The following is a 21,739-nucleotide window of genomic DNA, read 5'->3' on the forward strand; positions in this document are numbered from 1 at the left end:
TTCTTTTGTGTTTAGCATTTCTCTTTTAAAATCTTTGCACTAAAGTTGCAAAAATGTTTCCTTGTACTCATTTCTGGAATCTCTACCTTTGCGTTGAGATTAGTGAACCACCCTGACTTAATAGGTAAGCTCCCTCTTTTTCCACACCCTCCCTTTTTTTCAGTATTATAATACCACTTATTGAATAGATTTTGTAAACACATTGTCTTGAAAGTTTGTATAGTCAGCTGACTGTTGTACCTCTAGATTCTATATTTTGCTCTGTTGATGTATTTATCTATCACAGTACCAAATCCCAGTCTTAACTGCTGCAGCTTTTTAAAAGTTTAAAGTCTTTTTTTTTTTTTTTGGTTGTGTGTGTGTGTGTGTGTCAGGGATCAAACTCACAACCATGCTTTCCAGGCAGTTCCTTGCACTACTGAGCTAAATCCCCAGCCCAAAGTTTAAAATCTTGTGAGTGCTCCATCTTGATTTGGAAGTGGGTAACTGGGCATTGAACCCAGTGTTTTCAGCCAACTAGACAAGTGCTCTGCCACTGACCCTACAGCCCCTGCTCCTTTTATTTTTTGTTTTTGAGACCAGGTCTTGCTAAGCTGCTCAGGCTATATTCAAATTTGCAATCTTCCTGCTTGAGCCTCTGAAGTAGCTGGGGTTTCTTCTTGGTGTGCACAATTGCACAGGCTTTTGATCTGCCTTTTAAAGTTTGTCTTAACTATTTTTAGCATTTCCATATGTATATTATCAAGTTCTCAATTTCTTTTTTTAAAATTACATTAGTTTTACTTGGGATTAAGTTAACAAATCAATTTTGAGAAAACTAACATCTTTACAATACTTAACCTTCCAGTTCATGAACATGGTATATCTTTTCCTCAGGTCATTTAAAAATTCAGCCATGTTTTTGAGTCTTCAGTGTACAGGTGTTTCACATCATTAACCTTATTTGCATTTGATGCATTTTAATACTGTTTTAAAATGTTACTGTTTCTCCTGTTGTCCTATGATTATATTGACTTTGTATTGTTACCTTACTAAATTTTCTTTAATTTTTGAAATAGATTCTTTTAGATTTATGTAAACAATCATGTTGTGAATAAAGACACTTCTTCCTTTTTTGGTTTAATTGTTATGGCTCTTTTTTCATTGTCTATGGTTAGAAATCTGGTACAGTATTGTGACTGTCTACTCCCCCCCCCTTTTTATTTTTTATTGGTACTGGGGATTGAACTCATGGCCATGCGCTTGCAAGGGCAGGTGCTTATGCCGCTGAACTACATCCCCAGCCCGTTTTTCCCCATTTTAGTGGGGAAGCAATTAGTCTTCCACCATGGTTTCTACACTGGGCCTCTGATAGATGGTCTGAGCAAGTTCCTTCTTACCCTGAAAGATTATTTTTACCCATGAATGTTTTATGTTTTGTGCATCTATTGACATGATCATCATGACTTTTCTTTGTTCTTCTAGTGCTATTTTTTTTTTTTTTTAGTCTTCTTTTTTATCGGTACCAGGGATTGAACTCACGACTGCCTGCTTGCAAGGCAGGTGCTTATGCCGCTGAGCTAAATCCCTAGCCCCTAGTGCTATATTTTTGAAGGTTAAAATAATCTTGCATTTTACAGTCCCACTTATTCATGATATATTAACTTTCTGAAATATTGCTAGATTGTTTTCTATTTTTTCCTTCAAGAATATTGCATTTATATTCCTGAGGGGGTTGGTCTGTAATTTATATTCCAGTCATTGTCAAATTTATTATAAGGTCATGCTGGTGTCCTGAAATGAGCTGGCAAGTGTTCTCTCTTCTTAAAATTTCTAAGGGATTTTGATTAGCCCATAATTATGAGTTAGAATTCACTAATAACCAACTGAACCTATTTTTTCTTTATAAGAAAGTTTCTTTATAAGAAAGTCAATTTAGGGCCAGGGATTTAGCTCAGTGGCATAAGCGCCTGCCTTGCAAGCGCACAGTCGTGGGTTCAATCCCCAGAACAAAAAAAAAAAAGTCAATTTCATTTCTAGATAGAAAACTACTCAGATTTGCTATTCCTTGTATTTGTTTCATGAAGCTGTTTTTCAAGATTTTTGTACATTTTCTCCAAGACAGTTGTTCATGATACCTCTTTTTTATGTCTATAAGATTTTTTGTTTTGACTTTGGTTATCTTTCATAGCCTGCCTGCCTGCCTTTTTTCTTTTTTTGATGGCTACAAGATTTTAATCCCATCCTTCATTCCTGGTATTGATAATTTGTTTTTTTTTTTTCCTGTGCAGTCTTGCTAGATCTGTCAATTACTTTACAGATTGAACATTTGGGAAAAAAAAAACAAAAAAATTTTGGCTTTGTCAGTTCTGTTTTTTATTGATTTTTTTTTTGTCTTTGTTATTTTTCTCCTTATTTTAAATTTGCATTTATTTTTATACTCTTATGATGGAGATTTATGAGTAAATTCAATTTTAAATCTAATAGGGGCATTTAAAGGTACGATTTTTCTTTTTAATACTTTTTCAGTTGCCTCTGTCAAATTCTGAAATACCGTGTTTTCACTATCACTCTATTCCAAACATATTTGATTCCTCTTATTATTTTTAAATTCTCTGGAATTTGTTTTTCTTCTTCTTTTTTTTTTTTTTTTTTTTTTTAGTACTGAGGATCAATGACCTCATGCTTACCGGGCAAGCACTTGAGCCACTGAGCTAAATCCCTAGCTCCCAACATAATTTTAATTTGTTAAGTTTTAAAATATATTATTACTGGGGCTAGGAATTTAACTCAGTGGCATAAGCAGCTGCCTGGCAAGTGTGAGGTTGTATTTGATCCCCAGTACCGGAGGGGGAAAATATTTTAACTAAAACATATTATTACTATTGACATCTAATTCAATTTGTGGGGTCAGAGAACATATTCTACAAGTTCTAAATCTTTTCAGATTTCATTGTCCAGCATAGTCTAACTGGATGAGCAGTATTCACCTACCATTCTGTGAAGTATTCAGAGCCAGGTCCAATTGGTTGACAGGGTTATTGAATTCTTCTGTATCCTTCCTTGTTGTTTACTTGTTCTGTCAGTCATTGAGAGAAGGATGTTAACACCTTCACCTAGGGTTTTGGGTTGTTTGTTTGTTTTAGGGAGGGTCTTGTTTAATCTATCGTGGCCTCAAATTTAGGTACCCTAGACTGACCTCAAATCCTCCTGCCCTGCTCTCTGGGATTGCAGGCACGGATCAACATTCCCAGGTAGGTTTGGGATTTGTCTGTTTTATAGTTCTATCATGTTTGCTTCATGTATCTTAAGTCTCTATTATTAGTATGATATCCTAAAATATATGTGTATGATATCCTATGAGATCATGTCCTCTTGATTGAGTTCATCATTATACAATTCCTATTTGTGCACTAAAATATGTTTTATCTGACAATATAGCTATAAGCTTTTTTGCTTACTATTTGCATGCTATACCTTCTTTCATTTTTTACTCATGTTTTTTGTATTTCAAGTACATCTCAGAATACACAGCATATAGGTGGATTTCATTTTTTATCATCTGACAATCTGCCACTGGAGTGATTAGTCATTCACACGTAATATAATAACCAATGTGCTTAGGATTAAGTCTGCCATCTTGCTATTTATTTTCTATTCGTCACATCTGGGGTTTTCTCTTTTTATGTTGTTCTTCTGTTATTGCTTTCCTACTTTATTTTTGGTAAGTCATTTTTTAAGCATTTAATTTTGTGGCCATCCGTATTGAGATAGTAGTGATTCTCAGGCTCAGCTAAGTACACCACTGTCCTACTTCACCACATATGAGGCACCTAGTCACCTCCACATGGCAGCAGTGCCCTGGCCCCTAGCTGGCCACTACTCATAGAACCCACAGCCACAAATGCGCTCCCTCACCTTCAGGGAAAAATGCAGACCTGGAAGAGATCCTCCTCTCCACCACCAGACAAGGTGAGTTCACTCTCTCCTCCCTCGAGGCACTGGCTGAGCAGGGCAAGGACTGCTGACCTCTCAGGGCAGCCCTGCTCAGCCTCATGCTGCCAACGAAGCCTCCTGTCAGTGCGAGGCCAGCTCTAGATGCTTCTTTAAGAAAAACAGGGGAACAATACTTCCAATATTCCGGGTCACTTAGTATTATGCATAACCATGCATTTGACGCACCTGGTAAGCACTGCCCCAAGCAACCTTACAATAGATGGGAGCTGTGTGAGTGTCCTGTGGCTCGCTCAGCAAGTAACTACAAACTGGGGGTTTAAGATAAGAAAAGTTTATTTCCTCACAGTTCTGAAGACCAAGGGTCTGAAATCAAGGTATGGGCAGGGCTATGCTCCCTCTAGAGGCTCTAGGGAAACACTCTTTTTGCCTCTTCCAGCTCTGGGTGGCTCCACATGTCTCTTGGCTGACATTGTGGCCTTCCTGTCCCTGCTCCATCTCAAGGTGGCCTGTTCTTTGGGTGCCCATCTCTGTGTCTCTCCTCTCCTCCTCAGAATATTTGTCATTGATTTCAACTCAGAATCCTTAATTATATCTACAAAGACATTTTTTGCAAACATGAGCATTATCACAGATTCCGAGGGTTAGGACATGGGTGTATCTTTTGAAGGGTACTGCAATAGCTTTTGCATTTACTTCTCCTTAATATTTTCACATAAGCCCAGGAAGCAGCCCAGAATGAAATGTTCTTTGAGCATTTCCTTGATGCTCAGCAGTTCAGCTTCTCCCCATCAGGCTTCATACCAGCCCTGCACAAAGGCAGGGAAACACAGGTCAGGTGGCCAGGTCCCCCAGCTAAGCTCAGCTCAGGCCCTGGTCCACCTGCCCTGCCCCCACACAGCCTTTATTCTAAGGCACCAAAACTGGATCCGTGTCCTGCGCATGCGCCAGTCACCTTATACTCAGTGGCAGCGATGTTCCTGCGCCTGTCTCACCCTCAGTGATACTGTAGTATTCCTGCAAGAAATGTAAGTAGAGGCCTGTGGTGGACCACCTGGACAGTTCTCTGTGAAGAAGAGCTATTACCTCCATTTTGGCTAACGTGGCCCTATTTCCATGTGTTGATATGTCCAGAGCTGGCTAGGACTTTTCCTTATCCCTTCAATTGGCTTTAAGCAATGCAAGTCAGCCTAGCCCAGGTGCTGATGTGTAGTCTTTGTAGCAAAGCCCCATCCCATAGCTCCCAAAAAACTTGTGTGAGAGGGAGAGCCATAATCCACACTGTCACATATTGTCAGCTGAGATAAAAGGCTATGACTTCCCAGGGCATATAAGATTACACATCAGAGCTGAAGCACCAACCCCAAAACATTAGACACTACCTCAAATTATGTTATGCAGATCACTCTTCCGCATATGCTTCCCTGCATACTGCGGAGGTATTTCAGGCCTCCTACCTAGCCCGGCTCACAGCGCTCATGTACTTCCCGTACTTCTCGGCATTTTCAGTCACCCATCCTGAGCCACTCCTCTCGTCAAGAATTAATAAAACCTGGGTTCAGCCCTGGGTTGGGCCTGTGTTCTGGTGAGCCATCACCCTAGCTGGACCTCATGGCTCCCCACTACTTAGTGTCTATTCTTGGCATGTGTCACAACGGTGGTGGTGGACACGGATTAACTTGCTAGGATCCCAGTGATTTTTCCATGGGACTACAAATATAAGCTTCCTGGATTATGACAAGGACCTAGAAGGGCTCTCTATTGAGGCCACTTTGCCCTCCTCAGCCACTTGGGATTTCCTTAAAGAGTTCTTTAGAGGTGGACGAAAGTCATGTGCTTTCATTGCAGACATTACAGCACATTCAAGGGCCACATCAAGAGGCAACAAACACTTCCTGAGAAGGAGTCAAAGAAGTGTCACCCCCACACTGCCTCAGTGAGGGGAGGGTGCTTCTGGCCCCGCTCCCCAGCTTTCTTCTGTGTCAGCTGAAATTACCCTAAGATACAATGGCTTCTGGTTCAAGAGCAACACTCTTGTGCCAATAAGTTGCTAAAGCCACGGCAAGGAAGGCAGTGCAGTCTAGTGAACCCGCTCATTCTGGCCCTTCTCATGACAAATCATTCATAACAGACTCTCTCCAGGGCACAGGGGAACCAACACTCCAAACTGCCCCTTTCTTCTAGGTGAAGCCCACCAGCCAGATGCAGTGTACATCAGTACAGAACCAAGCACTCGCTCTGCCCACTCATCCCACTTCACTGCCTTTTCCTCTTTTATATAAATGACCACTCTCTAAAATCCTGTGGAGGTTTTCTGCACTGGTAGTTTCAAATATAATCACTGTCACATACATCTTAGAAATTACCACTGTGAGGGAAAGAAATGAAAAGTCTGCATTGACATAAGTTGATTGGTGCTCAGAATGAAACAAGAGCAAGTTCAAAGGCCCTGGGTTATTTTCCTCCACTCAGTGATGGCTGAAATGAAGTAGATGTCAGCATTTATCAAATAAATGAATTTATTATTCACAAGCTGAAAATAGCTGGTTACATCTGGACTGGCATTAAATACTTTATACACATCTTTTTAAAAGACTCATTATAAGGTTCCACATATTTACAAAACCAAATTCAACCTCTGACCTTCACTGCTCGCGATATCCCCCTCCTGGAAGTTGGGGATCCCTAAACAGGCACCAAGCTTTGGCTCTGCATTCTAGGGTACCCTGAGGAGCCAGTGGCTATGCAAAGCCCTCACCTTGGGGGAAACATCAGTCAGTGACATGGTTCTTCTGAAGCCTAGGTGTCCAAGAGGAGACGACTGCAGGCTGGAGTGTGGCCCTGCTCCTGGAGATCAGCAGACACACTCGGTGGCCTGTCTGCCGGTGGGCAGGCTCTCACCTGGTATTCAGCTGTGTCCTGAAGGCCAAGCACAAGCGCTAGGGGGTTGATGGCTGAGCTCATAATGGGTCCACAGGGACAGGCTGCTTGCCCTGGTAATGTTCAGAGGGACAAATATTTCCTCCAGCTTCAGCAGCTACACCCAAGACATCCTCACCGAACACTTCAGGAATGAAATCTTAATCACAGCATAATAATAAGCAAAGAGTCCTTTTTGCAAATATTTAGTTATTTACAGCAATTTCTAGTTACATAATAAAGAATCACTTACATATACACACGCACATTTACAGAGATGCAGGTCAGTGGGCAATGCCCTGGGAAGACGCAACTGTGGAGATAAGATGCTCTTCTAGACAGACCTGTCTGTCTTTAACTTTGGTAGAAAAAGAGTCTCTAGGTTTTTTCATTATAAAAACTTAGAATTCATAAAAAAGAAAAAGAGAGGCCAGGTACAGCGGAACACGCCTGTAATCCCAGCACTCTGGGAGGCTGAGGTGGGAAACAGTTTGAGCCCAACCTGAGCAACTGAGTTAGTGAGATCCTGTCTCAAAACAGAAAAATAGACTGGGGACATAGCTCATTTTGAAGCCCTGAGTTTGAATCCCAGTGCTGCCCAAAGTGGTGGAGGGAAGAAAGGAGAAAAGAGAGGGAGAAAGAGGAAAAGGAAAAGGAGGAGAGGAAAGAAAAAAAGAGCCCAAGCCCTAACTAGAAAAATCTGCCCACAGTGTTGTCCCCTCCCCTCAGGCAGGCCACCTGTTCTGATCAGGGCAGCCTGGGCTGTGCAAACCTGCTTGACCACAAAGTGGTTACTATTAAATGCCCATAAGACTGGCTGGAAATTAGAAGTCACTGGAACACTGCAGGGTGCCTTTGCTCACCCTTATGGCTACCCATTGTCACTCTGGTGACACCTAAGAACAAATGAACTTTAAGAGACACAAAACTAGACACTAGGGGCTCCAGGTCACCTGTGATTAAGCTAAACTGGTGGACCCAGTGCTGACCCTGGTTGTATAGTCTGGAATTTTCCAGACAGCACACGTGGTAGCTGCCCAGAAGAGGTAGCTATTATCCAAATGAGCCATAGCCACCAGTCTGAGGAATACCTGGCTTGAACTGCTCAGGCCAGAAGGTCCTGTCATGGGCTCATGGAAAAGGACGCCCTCTAAAAAGGCCCAGACTGCTCCCAAACTGACCGAGTAGCTTTGCCCTTGCCCAGCCCTCAAGGCTTCTGCTGTGGGGACAGCTCCAGAGAGGCCTGTGCAGCTGGCAGGGCAGGCTGCCGCCTGCACATCTGCCCACCATCACTCCACTTTCCAGATGGCAATCTTGCCCTCCTCTCTGCCCGACCCACTCAGCACGTATCGGTCTTCGGCAGAGCACAGGGTCCTCACACAGTCTGCATGTGCCACCAGCTCCTTTTCCACCGTCTTCTGCTCCACATCGATCACATAGATCATTCCTTTGAGTCTTCCCTGTGACAGCCCCCTGCCGCCCACCCAGATCTGCCAGAGAGAAACAGGAAGGGTGTCAGCTGGGAACGTATGGTGCTGGACCCAGTGCCCAAGCTAATGCACCCCCAAATTCATGTCCTTCCTGGTGCCCCAGAGGCTGAGCCACCTGATGGGCTCATACGCTGGAGCCTCAAGGTACAGTGGACTGTCCCAAGCCATAAAAGCCTAGGGGATAATGTGACCATAGTTAATAATATTGCCTTGCGTACCTCTAACTTGCTAAGAGGTAGATTTCAAGTTTTCTCCACAAAACAAACTCCGTAGTAGTAACTGTGAGGTGATGCATATGTTAATGAGCTTGAGTGTGGTGATTAGATACACTATATCAACACTGTATGCATTAAATGGGTATCATTTGTATTCGTTAATTATATGTCAATAAAGCTGGTGGAGGAGGGCTCTAATAGAAATTCCCTGCTGAGTTTCAGGTTTGCTTGGGACCTGGAACTCTTTTTTCCTTCTAATTTCTCCCCTTTGGGATTGGACTGTATACCTTCCAACTCCCCCATGCTTGAGACCTGGGAAGAGAGGAAGCTACAGTCTCACAGCCCCACAGCTGGAGAGTTCTGCGCGAGGATGGACCACACCCAGAGCCTCACTCCTACAGATTGGGTAGATCCAGGTGTTAAAGGTTTGGTTCCCAGCGTGGTACAGGTGGAGATGGTGGGGCCTGTAAAGTGTCACCACCTTGGTTTCAGATTTCCAGACTCTGGGACAGAGGGAAAATAAAGTTTGATTTGTTTTAAGCTACCTAGACCGTGATTATTTACTATGGTAGACCTGGGATGATCTGGTTTCTAAGTATGGTAAACACTATGGAACCTAAGGTGTGTGACAATCTAGGGACACAGAGACAGAACCTGGGAGAGGAAGCAGGAAGGCAGGAGCAGCAGGAGGGGCCAGGCAGGGCAGAAGCCCACAGTGTCATCTTACCTTTCTCTTCACACGGATCATGCAGCTGACCTCGGAGCAGTCCTGCAGGTGGATCCGCTGCGGGGCCTGGGTCAGGTCCTGCAAGCTCCAGATGCACACCTCACTGCGCCCCGCACAGGCAGTCCACAGCTGCCCCTGCTAGAACAAAAGTCACGCTGGCACTGTGCTGCGCCGTGGCAGCCCGCCCCATGCCCATGCCCATGCCCCACTGCGGGTACCTCGGGAAGGATCTGCAGGCCCAGGAAGGAGGTCTGTGCCTCCCTAGGGTCCTTCTCTCTCCTCAGCTCTTGGCACAGGAAGTCATGCATTGTCACGACCAGGATGCTGCTGCCTGTGCCTGTGGCAGGAAAGGACTAGAATGAGGTCCAGGCAGAGTGTGTACAGAAGCAGAGGGTACATGTCCCATGTGACAGATGGGAGTGGACAAGGTGCTTACACTCTCCCTGTGAGTCTACACAGCAACACGTGACTACAAGGACCCTTCCTGCCTTCTTTTCTTTCTTCCTTTTATTTATTTATTTTTCATTTTGGTCACCCAGACAAGGATCAAACCCAGGGGCAAGGTGCTCTACCACTGAGGTACAACATCTTTACATTTTTTTAATTTTTTGAAACATGATCTTGTGAAGTGCTCATTCATGATTTTAGCTTCTCCTGCCTCAGCTTCCAAAAGTGCTGGAGTCGCAGGCATGTACTACTATGCCCAGTTTGTGAGTCCCATTTCTACATAGAGAAACAGCTAGAGCCTTCCACCCTCCTCTGAAGCTTTGTGCAGTGCAGCTGGGAAGCACAGCTGCTGTAGAAGTTGCCCAGCAAACACTTATTAAGTTTTCTGTTGCCTGATAGAAGTGGTTCCTAACCTACTTAGTGACTACCACAATTCGAGGCACATGCCTTGCTTGGTGCTGGTATTTCTCTCAGTTGCAACTTTCACTGGGTAAAATACATTTTTGCAAACTGAGATCTTCAGTCTCTGCAAGATAAACGCCACCAAAACTAGCCTAGAGAAGAGGCAAAGCCAAGTCTCCAGTGATGGCAGAGAGGCCTGAAGAAAAAGTTCAGTGTTGCCCAGCCTTCTTCCTTATACTGTCACTGTATGCAGCTCCCCATGCCCTCCTACCCATAGCAACAGTCACTATGTACACCCAGCAGCTGGCACAGGTCTGGCCGTTGGGAGGAACCCATTTCACCAGCAAGAGGCCTGGGGATGCCAGTGCTGGTAGGCAAGAGGCACCACCTGGAGATGCTGCACTGGCATCCTGATGCTACAACCTTGGATTGCAGCCCCCTCCTCCAGCCCTCAGCCTCACCTGGGCAATAGCCCCTTGGTCCCTGGCCAAACTGATGGCTCAGAAGCCAATCTGGGTTTATATCTCCACTAGGACCTCTGAGCCCAGACAGCAGCGTCCTCCAGGAAACCTTTTATGCAGCTATTCAGGTACCCATTCAGGCTGGTAAGTAAGACCCTTGCAGATGGCTGCTCGTAGGAATGCTTGGCCCCCAGGAGCCGCAGGCCTACGCCACAGGAAAGCAGGGGAGGGGTCCTCTGCCTGGAGGCCACAGAAGCTCCTCCCCAACACAGTCTCCTGGCTTTCTGATGCTACATCTCCTACTGCAGGAGGAGAGGGCAGAGCTCAGCACCCACACTACTGTGTGAACAATCAAAGATGCAGATATGGACAGATGTGGGACTGCTGTCCCCACAGTGGGCCAGACAAACAAATCTGCTTAAAAATTCAAAGGAGGTAAAGATAGGATAAGTGAAGACATGAAGAGTTTAGGAAAACACTAAAGGTCCACGAGAACACCAATGGATGTTCGGGGATTACAGTGAAAATGTACTGAGAGGGTTTGGTAACCGACAGGACACAGAAGAAAGCTTCAGGCTGCTGTCATTTGGATCTTGAATATTTCCCAGCCATGGTGCTACTGGGAAGCAGCAGAACCCTTGAGAGGTGAGGCTTAGGGAGAGGGAAGTGTGGCCCTTGAAGAGGATGTTCAGGGCCTAACCTTTCTCTTTCTCCCTTGTTTCCTGCCACCAGCGGATGAATGGCCTTGCTGCACCCCACACCCCACAGTGACCCTCACCATAAGCCCAAAGCAACCATGGAATGCAGGCTGAAATCAACCTTTCCTCCTTTTAAGATGTTTTCTCAGGTAGTGAACAGGGCTAGAAAGCTAACACACAGGTTTTATCCAAACTAACACATGGAGAGAAAAGAGGAAGCAAAAAATGAAAGCAGTGCCTGAGACCTTGGGAACAGTGATAAACATTTGTGTAATCATACTGGAAAAGACAGGAAGATTTAAACTTCCCCCAGTGATGACAATAAACCCCCAAGACATGCACAAAGGCCTTCTGGCCTAAGCACAAAACCTCAAAACTGGGTGAGTGAATAGATTCAGCCAAACGGCAACAAGGAAGGATGGCAGGCTGCTGGTCAGGGACAAAGACAGCTAGAAGCCAGTAGATGTGTGTTTGTAACCTGCTGCGTGAACAAATGCCACTGGGCCAGTGTCTGCTTCCAGCTAACTCTGACTGGAAGACCTGCAAAGGGGATGCTCCAGGCTCAAGGGAACCATGCAGAGAAAACATATAAACATGGGAAGGAATAATACTCCAAGAATGTCAACACTGACAAAACGAGCTTTCTTACTTTCTTTAAAAGATCACTGACTGCCTAAGGAAAATATGTAAAGATATATTCTGGGTTTATCATGGCCTTAGAAATAAGCTACTGTCTTCAACAACAGCACAAAGGGAAGAGAGGTGGCTGGACATAGGCTATGGCAAGTTTCCTGGCTTACACATGAAGGCCTGACAGAGTTACCTGGGCTGGGCTGGGGTCGCAGCTGGGGTAAGATGTGATGGGGGTTCACAGTGCAGTCTTTTTTCCCCCACAATGCAATCTTTAGAGCAACCAGTAAAGAATAAAGCAATAAAAGAGGAGAGCTAAAAAGACAATAGACAAGACTACATTAGTATTAAAATAATCAGTCCAAAACAAGGCATGAAAGGAAGGACAAAAGAAAAAAAAAAGAGAACAGACCAGAAAAGCAGAAAAGAAGCAGAGTTATAGCCACCATCTGATAAACATCACCAAAAGTAGCTAGAGTAATGGGCAAAGGGTTTAAGTAGGCATTTCCCAGTCTGGGATGACACTCAGTGGGAGAATGCTCGCCTAGCACAGAAGCAAGGCCCTCAGGTCCATCTCCAGCAAAACAACAAAAAGAAACAGACATTTGCCAAAAGATGGTGTACAAGTGATGAGTAAGCATATGAAAACAAAACCACAGTGGGAGACCCTCATGCTTTCCAGGGTGGCTGTCACCAAAAAAGGCAGACAAGAAGGGCTGGTGAGGGCGTGGAGAAGTTGGAACCCGCATACCCTGCTTGTGGGAATGTGGGACGCCGCTGTTGCTCCAAAAAAACCCAACAGTTCCTCACACAGTTAAACACAGCCCATGTCTACCTTGGGAGAACAGGCGACACAGTATTGAGCTAGTACAGTAACACATAAAATATACCATGCTATTCAGCAACAAAAATGAATGAGCTATTGACATTTGCAGTAGCATAGATGAACCCTAAAAAGTACCATACTGAATGAACAAAACCAGATGAAACAGAATATATACTTCAGGGTCCATTTATAGAAAGTGATGGAAAAACCAAATTCATAGTGATAGAATGAAGAACAATCGCATCCCTTTGGGCAGGGCAAGGCATGGCCTGAAAGGGGGGTCAGAGAAACTTTCAGCAGTGATAGCAATGTGCTGTATCTTGATTTTTCTATAGTTAGGCTGTGTACGTAGTCAGCCCTCTATATCTGTATGTTTCACATCTGTGGATTCAATCAACTGTGGCTTGAAATTATTTGAAAAAAAAATCATGAGCAGAATGTACAACTTAGCCATAGAGCACTTAACTAGCCTGCACCAGCTCTGGGCTCAGTCCTGAGCACATACATACACAGGTCTGCACTGAAAACACATGGGCTTTCTCATCTGTCATTATTCCACAAACCACACAGCATAACCATCTATGTAATGCTTACACTGTTTTAGGTATTATAAGACATCTTGAGGTGATTAAAGTGCATGACATAAGAAGACAGGCACAGCCTCTACACAACCACTGTGCCATTTGACACAAAGGACTCAAGAAGCCATGGATTTTGATATCATCAGGGTGCTGGAGCCAGTTCCCTGCAGGCACTGAGGGACAAGTCTGCTTTTGTCATTACAACAACCTGCACCCTTCGGTGTTTTACCGTATGTAAAATATGCTTCAACTAAAGAATTTGTGGAATTTGTGAGTGTTACTCATGTGGTCTGGCAATGCCGGGTGGGGAAGCCCTTATAAAGTGCAGGCAGTGTTTGTGCCCTATGGTGTTCAGAAACAGCATGAGCTACCAGGCCACAGCCTGCACAGCCCATCACCCCTGAAAAATGTTGGCTTGGCTCCAAGGACATGAAAGGCCACAGGGATGTGCCAGGACAAGCACAGGTAACCACACCAGGGCCTTGCTGACCTGGTCCCTGGGGGAGAGAATGACACGCACACACAGGGCTATAGAGGACGCCAGTGGCAGCCACGTGACCTCAGCTTCTAGGCCAGGGTCGCCCTCAGAGCAGGGCCCTGTGAGAGCAGGGAAAGGGCAGGTGTGAGGAGGCCTAGGGATAGGGTGGGGGAAAGGCAGCTGGGAGCAGAGAGAAGTAACCAGGAAAGGGACCCTTCCTTCCCAGGCAGGGAGCCAGGCCATCTGGACTTACAGCACCACAGGCTGCTGCTATGCAGGCTGATGGATGTGAGGCCACAGCAGGGCAGCTGGAAGCGGCTGTTCACCTCCAGAGTGCTGACGTTCCATGCCAGGACTGTCCCATCCAGGCTGCAGGAGTAGACCTCACTGGAGGGACCAAAAACACACATGTTGATTTAGGCCTTTGTAGCACGGTGTGTTCCAACCACAGAGAGAACAAAGCCACCACTGGGGTCTCCACCACAGGGATGTGAAATAACGCAGCACTCCTGCAAGCACATGGCAGAGAATGGCCAGCTGGTCATGGGCTTGGCGAGTAAAGCTGCAGCTTGTCTGGTCTTAGCAAAGGGCTACCCAGCTCCAAGAGAAGTCCAGGAGGGCAAGCACACCTCAGCACTGGTTTAGAACCCACAGCTTCAGGAGGGCGGATTGTGGCCATCGCCATCTGTGACCCCCGTATCTTGTCGCCTAGTCCACGATCAGGTTCATGCCTGTGTCCTACCTGAGCTGGGCCTGGCAAGGAGAGAGGCTCTCTGAAGCGAAGTAGGGGTAAAAAGGGGTCAGGAGATCAGCCAGCCTGGAGAGGAACATGGGAGCTGGACCCACCTGCCAAGTAGCCTTTCCCCAGGGCCACCACAGAGACCCTGCCCCATCAGCACATGTATGTTGGGTGCTGTCTTCACCACACGACACAGATGGGCAGGACAGAACTGGGCATTCTTGACATAACACTACCTAGAATTACCGTTGGATTGTGGCCCTGAGAAAATACAGTGGTGTCCCAAACCTCAGTATCTCAGAATCTGACTGGACAAGTTAAAATAGGATCACTATGGTGGGACATGACCAGTGTGTCCTTATACACAGGGGAGCTGAGGACCCTGCAACAGACACAAGGGACACCACAGGTAGCCGGTAGCTAGTGTACCAGGAAGGAAAGACTCTTCACAAAGGGCTCAGAAGGTGCACAGCACTGCCGACACCTTGATTTTGGACTTCTGGTCTCCAGAACAGGGTGAATTTCTGCTCTAAGTATACTCATTGGTGGTGTTCTGTCAGGGTGGGCCTATGAAAGTAGGGCAAGGGAAAGGAATGTGGTTTGGTAGGACATGGTGACAGATCACATAAAGCAAGACACTTGGGCAGAGACTGCAAGAATCCTAGATGGTCCCCAAAGTTATACACAATCATAGGGTTTTTTCAGAGATGGCTGGATTTAGGTGTGATGCTTGGATGGATCATGGTACAATGCTAAACTCAAGAGCACTAGGAGGAGCACTAGGAGGGTGGGAGTGCTACCTGCCCTGAGTAGCCTGTACGAGATATAAAGGGGCAGAAAGAACTATGGTTATCCCTTGCTTGATTTGCTGCCCCCTGCCTACCATAGACTGTTTCTCTTCTCTGATGCCTGTCTGCTGCACCGCCCTGCCTTGTAGCCAGCTGATTATGGACTGAACCTTTACAAACTATGAGCTAAATACACTTCTCCTTTTAACTTTTGGTGTTGGGTATTTTGTCTCAGCAACAAGAAAAGTAACTAAGACACATAGAACCCTAGATGAGGCCAGAAAAATGACTCTAACAGTTCTTGCTTGAGATGCTGACTTTCTAGAATAGGGGAATGGGCACAGAAAGGCCAGCTTGCTGGTCACTACCCACCCATCTGTGTGGCCTTGTGGATACCTCACGCCCTCTCTGGAAGCCTCCCTGGATCAGGACAGTCTCAGGGCTTTGTGTTTCAAATCTTTTTCTCCACAGTGACTTGGTCCCAGGTGGGATGAGGCTGGGGTGGGGACACAGGTGGACACAGTTAGATAAGCATACCAGTTTGACAGGACTTGCCTGTGCCTGCAGTGTTGTTGTGGTTTAAATCTAGAAGGTTCCCCAAAGTCTCATGTGTTCAGGGGTGGGGATGCTGGAAAGTGACTGGATAATGCGGGGCACAGTACTCATCAGAGGATTGATCCACTGATTAGCTCAAGGCTGAACGCGCTGCTAGCAGGTGCACCTGGACTGTGAAGACACTGGAAGGGTGTGTTTTTGTCCCCATTTCCTCCCTTCTCTCTGCTTATTGGCTGCCACAAGTTGAACTTCTTCCTTTTACCAAGCCCTTCCACTGTGCTGTTATGCCTTGGACTAAATCCTCTGAAAACCATGAGCCAAAATAAACCTCTCCTCCCTCATGCTGTGGGTGTTGGGTATTTTGCCCCAGCAACTAGGAAAATGATGAATACAGTGGAGTCTGGAGTTTCCTTTCCGGCATCCCCTGAAGAAGAGAAGGCAGGGCCACAAGGGAAAGTCCACTGGGTGAGTTTTAAAATGAAGATTATGGCACCAGCGACATCTTCCCCACCCAGAAAACAGCTAGAGACAGGTCAAGGGACACAGCTGCCCCACGTCAGCTCCGTCGCTTCCATGAGGAAGAACGCCATTGGTCCTGGTCAGTCTGTACACTGCTGGCCAGCACGTAATTGGTGGGGGACACAGGGGATGTTGCAATGACAGATTTAAAATGGAGCCAAGGCTGAACACTTGGGTAATCTCACACAGAAAGACAAACTGCTGGTGTCAGTAGGAAAATGAGGCAACTGAAGCTATGGGTGCTATTCTTACAGGAGGCTCGCCCTTCTACCACAGGCCTCCAGCAGAAAGGCCAGGTGCCAAGACAGGTCAGTCTCAGAGAATAAACACCCATCTCATACCCACAACAGAAGCAGACCTTGCCTGTCATCTCCCAGCCAATCCACTCACTCGGCCTCCTGGTTCCTAGCACATGCACCTCAGGAAACCCTCCTGAAAGCCAACAAGTAAGTCTACGTCCCTGCTTGGCCTGTGTACCTGGGCTTCTTCCCATTTTGCACGATCAGCCCTGTGACAGCAGTGCGGTGGTCCGTGAGCTGCTTGTTGCAGGACATGCTGTGGACATTGATGATGTAGATAATGGAGTCGTCCGAGCCGACCCACACCTGGCTCTGCTCCGCCATCACCATGCAGTTCTAAGGGGAGGCCAGGAAAGAAGAACAATGCTCAGTGTTCACGGAGTTCCACCCCACCAATGTGCCACTAACACCAAGTAACCCAGTACTGAACCCTTGTTCCTAGTGACAAAAAGCACTAGACCCAGAGCACCTGATCGTGGCATCTTCTTCAGTGGGTTATTATGTGACCTTGTTATAGGTTTTTGTGTTTCCTCCTAAGATAGTTTACTGAGTGCACACTGTTGATTCATTAATATTGTGCTCATAGCCATGGAGACTATCACCACACCTGAGTGAAGCTCACCTAACCCCTCTGTCTTCTCCATAGGGTGTGTCACAGGCTCTGTGCACACAGGAACACTACTCTAACCATGCTTGTGGCCACCGTAATTGGTGATAAAAATCACCAATTAAAGCACAAAAAATATGGAAACCATGGGAAACAAGGAAAGGCTGCTTATCTACCATGTGAGTGGAGGGAGAAAACAGTGACATTTGTCAGCCTCAGCTTTTCCCACTCTGTGCATAACTAAGAAGCCACCATGGAGTCACACATAAATTTTAGCAAATGGCTGTGAAGAATGCAGAAAGGAAGGTCTACCACATAGGGGCAACCAACAATGCGACTCTCTGTTTCCAGAGAGTGTCCTTGGGGTCTGCTGCTTACCAAGGCCAACAGTCAGCAGTCTTTCTGTTTATCCCTAGGCTTTTTGATATTGCACATTTAGGCTTAAGACACCAAAGAGTCAGCACGACATGCACCACATGAAGGGCTGTGTTTGCTTGCATCTAACAGTCAGTCTAGTGGCCTGACCTGCCCCGGCCAGTGCCAACAGAGATGGTCAGGCAGCTGATGCCTGCACTATGATTACCTCTTCTGTCTCCATCCATGACGAAGCCCACATGGTACCACTAAATAAATGTCTCACAGTTTCAAGCACACATAGAGGGGCTGGGGGCATGGCTCAATGGCACAGCGCCTGCCTGGCAAGCGCAAGGTGCAAAACTTCTATTCCCAGTATATGTATATGTGATGGTTTTCAGTACACATAGATTTTCAGAGGGTAAAAATAACATCATTCTGGCAGGTTATTGAGGACTAGATACAATACTGGATATAATCAGTGTCAATGGTGGTTATAATCTTTAAGTAAGAAGAAAGCTTTCTTTTTTTTTAGAAAGCTCATAAAAATTAATAATTTAAATTCTAGTTATAAAAACTGCTGTAATTTAGAAAAGGAAGCCAACTTGTTAATGCAAGAACTATTCATTTAAAAGAGCCCTTTCTACAAGCAAAGGCCCTGATCTGTGCTCATACCTGATTGCTATACAACTTGCTTCCCCATTTGCTCCCGATTTACTCAATTTTGCCTGAGTGATTACACTTGTAATCTTACCAATCGACAATAGTTCTGTCCCACCTCGTGACCACTTCCTTGCGAGTTCCCAGTTTTCCCCACCTTGGACCCACTTCACCTCGTGGTTTTGCTGTATAAAAATCCTAGACAAGGTGGGGACCACAGCAACCCACTCAGAACCCCTTCTCTCTCTCTCAGACAGATGCTTTCTTTCTCTCAATAAATATACTCTGCATTAAAATAAAATAAAAGAGCCCTTCATTCTTACATCTAAGGAATGGTATAATTTTAGTAAAATGTCTTGCCTACATGGCCAAGATATCTTAGATTAAAACTAATTTGAACTTCCCACTTCAGGCAAGGCAGCATTTTTCTTGAGCTATTCTCCAGGTTTCTTTCACATAGAAAGATAGGAAATAGCTGTGAAACTGGGAGGTAGATATTTTCACACAACTGAAAAACATATTGCTTTCAGTGTTCCCAGGCCTAACTGGAGGACAGTAAGGATGGCTACAAAATTAGCTTCTAATTTTATTTTAACTAGAATTTTTAAATTTCCACTATTAAAAAGTCTTTCAAATGTTATAATGAAGAACCAAGAGTAAAAAGTTAATCTAGATTAAGCATAATTCCCTTAATTTCTCTTTCCTGTTTTGTTTGGTTGAAAGTGTTACTGACCCTTGGTAAATACTTTGACTTATTGTACTATGAATCCTGTTACTCAACTGAGGCTCAGCTGAACATGGAAAGAACTGAGTACCGTCTCGTCACCTTGCTCACTGCCACTCAGACACTAGGAGTGACTCCTTCCTCCTGAAGGATGTCTGCAGTATTTGTTTTATAGCAGTTTTGAAAGCCCACGTGGTGCCACAAACTGTCCTATTATTTTTAGGTGATGAAACCCAGCTAGCACAGTCGATGGTCAGCAGGGCCTAATGAGCCTAAGCAGACTGTCGTTCCGCCTTCAACAGGACCTCAACGGTTGCATCATGTCGGAGAAGAAGAGTGCCAGGGTTCCCTTATGTCCCTAGATGTCCTGAACAGAGTGAAGCACCAGGTGGGGTATGTAGATGTGGATCCAGATGTGGGATTCAAAGAACACATGCACACCAGTAAGAAGAGACAGTGAGGGACGCGTGCACGGAGGACCACGGGGCACCGGGTAACTGACAAAGCATAGTAAACAAAGCTCGTCTTGTGAGTCCAGGGAAATGCAAGGAGGCACTTGTCACACTGAGTGGAGGGCCAGGAATGGGGTCTCCCGTGGAGAGACCATAAGGCAGGGGTCCTGGGCTGTGTGTACAGGCTAATATGATTTATGACACAAGCTGTGCCACGGCAGTGCCAAGGACACAGGACTCAATGTGTACTTTCTGTGAAATCTTCTAAGCTTGCTGTGACTCAAAGGACGAAGGTGTGACATATTTTGACAGCTGTGGTGTCTGCTGCCTGGTCCATAGGGCAGTCAAAGGCCCACTCAAGCCTCCAGAGGAGCAGCTCACTCCTTTTTTGAGTCCAAGAGACTCACCTATCACCCTCACCAGCAAACATCAGGATTCACAAGGGCCATGGTCTTCAGTCACCTCATGATGTCACCCACCACGTGTGCACCATGCTGTGGCGTATGAAGCAACCCAGGGTTTTCAAAGGTGGGTGAGAGGTTAAGCCCTTACCTTAACCTTCAATCATCACATGTAAGCAAAAGGGGAAGGTGAGCTTACACTTCACTGAAAAATGGGAGGCCTTCAAAACTACAGGCCTCCCATTTACAGACCATGTGTTCTCTGGAGACTGAAGGCCACCACACTCGTGTGTCAGACCTCGTGGGCACCTGGATACACACACAGCAGTCTGAGCTGAGCAGCTTGATCTACTCACCACCTTGGAGGTGCCTACTTTAAAGCAGGGCTGATGGATGGTCCAAGAGGAAGCATCAAACACGACTACTCTGCCTTCGCTCAGGGCGCACCACAGCTTGGGGTGAGCATCCTCCACCTTCTCTGCAGGGTCGAGGTGCCCTAAAGAGGAAAGTGGCCATAGTGTTGGAAGGGAACCTCTGAGTGTATCGGCAGGGCAGTGTGACATTTCCGGGTGTTACGGTGGTACTGAGCACCAGCTGCTGTGCAAGGTACTGAGAGGCATGAAACCACACCCTGCCCCATGCACACAGAGCTTGGTGCCTTGTGAACAGGCTGCCCACCATGGAACCACAGGATGGACAGAACTAGGTCAGAGGTAGGGAGTGCGTGCTGAACTACTGAACTAGTTCTGCAGTGACAGTTTGCTCTCGAGAACCACTTAGGAGCAGGGACAAGAGGAGAAGCCAGTGGGCTCCCCACACACAGCGCAGGGGTCAGGCAGAGACACTGAGGCTATAGTACTGAGCTTCCACCAACTTCCATGACACTGAAGGGCATGCCCAGGCTCCTCACTCCACAGCTTCACCAATAACGGTGGCTTCAAGTCTGGCCACTCTAAGAATGCAAAGTTTCTGGGGGGTTTTCTTTGCTTTTATTGGTTTGTTTGAGGCAGGGTCTTACTGTGTTGCCCAGGTTGGCCTTGAACTTCCGGATACAAGCAATTCTCCTGCCTAAGTCTGAGTGCTGGGACTACAAAGCAGGCCACCAAGTCCTAGGTCAGCTTGTTTTTGGTTTTATAACTATAATTTTATTGGCATTTTCTTTCTTGCTCTTGAGGCTGAGGTTTTTGCTGGTCACTGGGATGTCACTTTCTATTACAGAAATAGTTCATCTACTAACAACTTCTGAGGGTCCCATGTCCCTCTCTGGGTAGGAGCCCCTAACCATTATACTGTGCCAAAATGTCCTTTCCCATCTGTGACTTGCACTTTCACTCTTGGAAATAATGTTTGATAATCCTCAATTTCAGTGTAGCCAACTCCATTCTTCCCTCCACAGTGAACACCTCAACACACAGGTATATTTTGTGCATAAACATCTGGCAGTTTGCTGGCTTTAGTTACTGTTTGTTTGCTGTGCCTGTCACACGTAGATTTCTGTACCCTTCAATTGGTGAGAGGCTGAAGTGGGTCGGGACTTATCTCCCCACATAGAGACACAGCGTTACCCCAACATGTACTCTCAGCCCCATCTGCCCAGCAGAGCCACCTCTGCCCTTATCAGGGCCACAGGTCTGCCTTCTTTCTCAGGCATCTATTCCATTGCTCCTTGGTCCCCACAACGGGAGGCCCAGTGCATATTCCTCCCACCCAGGGGAGCCTCAGCCCATTTGAGGCCTACAGACTTGGTTCTTCCAGCTCCGTATGTGAAATTCTAACCCGAGCTAATGGCTTTGAGGAACTGCCCATCGTGGTGGTTCCAAGCCCAGTGTCTCCT

General features: G+C 46.1%; 1 protein-coding gene across 3 annotated transcripts in view; it reads right to left on the bottom strand.

Annotated features, from left to right (window-relative positions):
- Positions 1–6,434: 6,434 nt before the first annotated feature.
- The window catches only part of Dennd3 (DENN domain containing 3), a 66,216-nt gene continuing 50,911 nt past the window's right edge, over positions 6,435–21,739 (bottom strand). For 2 of the 3 annotated variants that reach the window (XM_013156127.3, XM_063230983.1), the window contains exons 18-23: positions 20,262–20,401; positions 16,886–17,043; positions 14,061–14,194; positions 9,503–9,621; positions 9,285–9,422; positions 6,435–8,342 (exon numbers count right to left, since the gene is read on the bottom strand). In XM_013156127.3, the coding sequence (XP_013011581.1) occupies positions 8,142–8,342; positions 9,285–9,422; positions 9,503–9,621; positions 14,061–14,194; positions 16,886–17,043; positions 20,262–20,401 (890 nt within the window). In that variant the 3' untranslated portion in view covers positions 6,435–8,141. The remainder of the gene's footprint in view (positions 8,343–9,284; positions 9,423–9,502; positions 9,622–14,060; positions 14,195–16,885; positions 17,044–20,261; positions 20,402–21,739) is intronic. The other variant, XM_013156128.3, reaches the window with a different exon arrangement.

Source organism: Cavia porcellus, unplaced genomic scaffold (genome assembly GCF_034190915.1).
Source record: "Cavia porcellus strain 051 isolate PalLab524CR breed Dunkin Hartley unplaced genomic scaffold, mCavPor4.1 scaffold_19, whole genome shotgun sequence".
Lineage (NCBI taxonomy): Eukaryota > Metazoa > Chordata > Mammalia > Rodentia > Caviidae > Cavia > Cavia porcellus.